Source organism: Muntiacus reevesi, chromosome 2 (assembly GCF_963930625.1).
Source record: "Muntiacus reevesi chromosome 2, mMunRee1.1, whole genome shotgun sequence".
NCBI lineage: Eukaryota > Metazoa > Chordata > Mammalia > Artiodactyla > Cervidae > Muntiacus > Muntiacus reevesi.
This window is the reverse complement of record NC_089250.1, coordinates 173,082,382-173,084,588: the sequence shown is the minus strand read 5'-3', so window position 1 is coordinate 173,084,588 and position 2,207 is coordinate 173,082,382. Positions and strand designations below refer to the sequence as shown.

Below are 2,207 nucleotides of genomic sequence, written 5' to 3'. Positions count from 1 at the left end.
CAGGTTCCCCACGCCCTCCCCCCAGCCCTGTGAAGTTAAATCACAAAGGAACAGAAAGGGCTCGCCCATGAAGAGCCCCTCTTACCTAGCATCTCCCTGGGTCCCAAACCCTCCTGAGCCCAATCTTCCTGCAGCCTGGTTCTGAAGGGAAGGACAGCTGAGTTTGTGGTGGAGGGGGAAGAAAAGGAAACAGCCTGGCCGCTTTCCACACTGATGCCAGTAACATCTTTACATCATAGACTTGAAAAAGCCTTGCCAAAATATTCTCCTAAAAAGCACTCACATTTAAAAAGACCACTCCTGGAACTTTGCTACCAGGGGGAACCTATCCTCCTGAAATCTGCCTCCCCCACCAAAAAACACACTGGAAATCCTATCCTAAAGTAGAATAGGATTACCCTCTCCTAACTTAATCCCTCTCATCTCTGCACTTCTCCTGCTGTGACTAAGGCAAAGGCCACCCATTGTTAATGCAGAAGCCCAAAAAAGAAGGGCTGCAGCAAAGTCCAGGCTTCTTGGAAAACAAAGATGTGGGCATCTTGGGAAGAAATTGCTGAAGAAAGGGCCAGGCGCAGCTGGTGATCTACTACATGCTTCCTGGGTCATGAAACTGCCATAAGTCATCCCAGGATTCACCAGAGAAGGACAGGGTGAGACTAGGAGGTTAAGGGGCTTCCTGAAAGCAGAGGAGAGATGCCCAGAGCTGGTCCCATGGTCACTGTACAGTGCAGTGGGGTGTGACCTTAGGAAACAGGATGGGGCCCTTCCAGACAACAACCATGTCCCAGTTTAGGGAAAGCCGCACTGGGCCCCGCCCTCCGGCACGAGGACCTCGCGGGGCGCGACCTCAGCAGCCGGACAGCAGCCTCCTGAGCGCCGCCTTGACCTCCACGTTCCTCAGCGAGTAGATGAGGGGGTTCAGGGAGGGCGCCACGGAAGTGTAGATCACCGACACCAGCTTGTCCTTGTCCAGCGAGTAGCTGGACGCAGGGCGGATGTAAGTGTAGATGATGGTGGAGTAGTACAAGGAGACCACCAGGAGGTGGGAGGAGCAGGTGGAGAAGGCGCGCCGCTTGCCCACCGCCGACCGCATGCGCAGGATGCTGGCGATGATGCAGCAGTAGGAGAGCGTGATCACCGAGAAGTTCCCCACCGCCAGGAAGATGTCTGCCGTGAAGGCCATGGCTTCATTCAGCTGGGTCGGGGCGCAGGAGAGCTTCAGCAGAGGGGGGATCTCACAGAAGAAGTGCTCCACCACGTTGGAGCGGCAGAAGGGCAGGCGAAGCATGAGGCCTGTGTGCACGCTGGTGTTGATCAGGCTGACTGTCCACACCACTCCAGCCAAGAGCGCACACACCCGGGGGCCCATGAGGGCGCCGTAGTGCAGGGGCCGGCAGATGGCCACGTAGCGGTCATAGGCCATGGCCGAGAAGAGCAGCAGCTCAGCCCCCATGGACCACGTGAAGCAGAAGAGCTGGGCCATGCAGCCCCCATAGGAGATGGTCTTGCTGGCCACCATGCCCACCAGAAGCTCAGGCAGGATCGTGGACGTGCAGAGAATGTCCACCACAGCCAGGTTGACCAGGAAGAAGTACATGGGGGTGTGCAGGGCTGGACTGGAGCTGATGACCACCACAATGAGCAGGTTTCCAGAGAGGGCCACTGTGTACAGAAGCAGGAAGCCGTAGAAGAGCAGCGTTCGCAGCCCGGGTGTTTCTGAGAATCCCAGAATGAGGAACTGGGTGACCAGCGTCCGGTTCATCACGGCCCTGGAGGGTGCTAGCATGGCCCTCTGAGGCCGTGGGCGCTGCTCTGACTCAGGCTGCAGAGAAAGAGCTTGAACTTGTTCTGAGTGCTCGCTCTCGCGATTGTGTGCGTGACCCACTTAAAACGAGGATTTTAAACCTTATTTTGGTAATAAAAATGGAACTTCACGCTCCTGATAACTGTGGACCCCTGGGAACTCTCAGTGAGAGCGAATGCCCCCTGAGGTGTGGAGAGGCTCAAATCCCCACCCCTCTCTGCCGGTGCAGGACTGGGATGGCCACTCACAGAAATTCCCAGGCTCTGATTCCTGGTCAGTGTGCAAGCACTGGGCTTCCCCAGCCTTCATGGAGTACATGTGGGGTGGGGTTGGGGTGGACTTCCAGGGGAAGCCTGGGGAGGGGACTTCTGACCTCTGTCTCCTATTTGAAAATCTGTATTTA

At 56.5% G+C, this 2,207-nt stretch overlaps 1 protein-coding gene across 1 annotated transcript; it reads right to left on the bottom strand.

Annotated features, from left to right (window-relative positions):
* Positions 1 to 847: 847 nt before the first annotated feature.
* On the bottom strand, positions 848 to 1,786 carry LOC136158384 (olfactory receptor 13G1-like). Its single transcript, XM_065920177.1, has one exon. It carries the CDS (start codon positions 1,784 to 1,786, stop codon positions 848 to 850), a length of 939 nt encoding a protein of 312 aa, XP_065776249.1.
* Positions 1,787 to 2,207: the final 421 nt, after the last annotated feature.

Excerpts from the sequence above, each read along its gene's own strand:
- LOC136158384 (XM_065920177.1), bottom strand. The coding sequence starts at position 1,786 with ATGCTAGCACCCTCCAGGGCCGTGATGAACCGGACGCTGGTCACCCAG.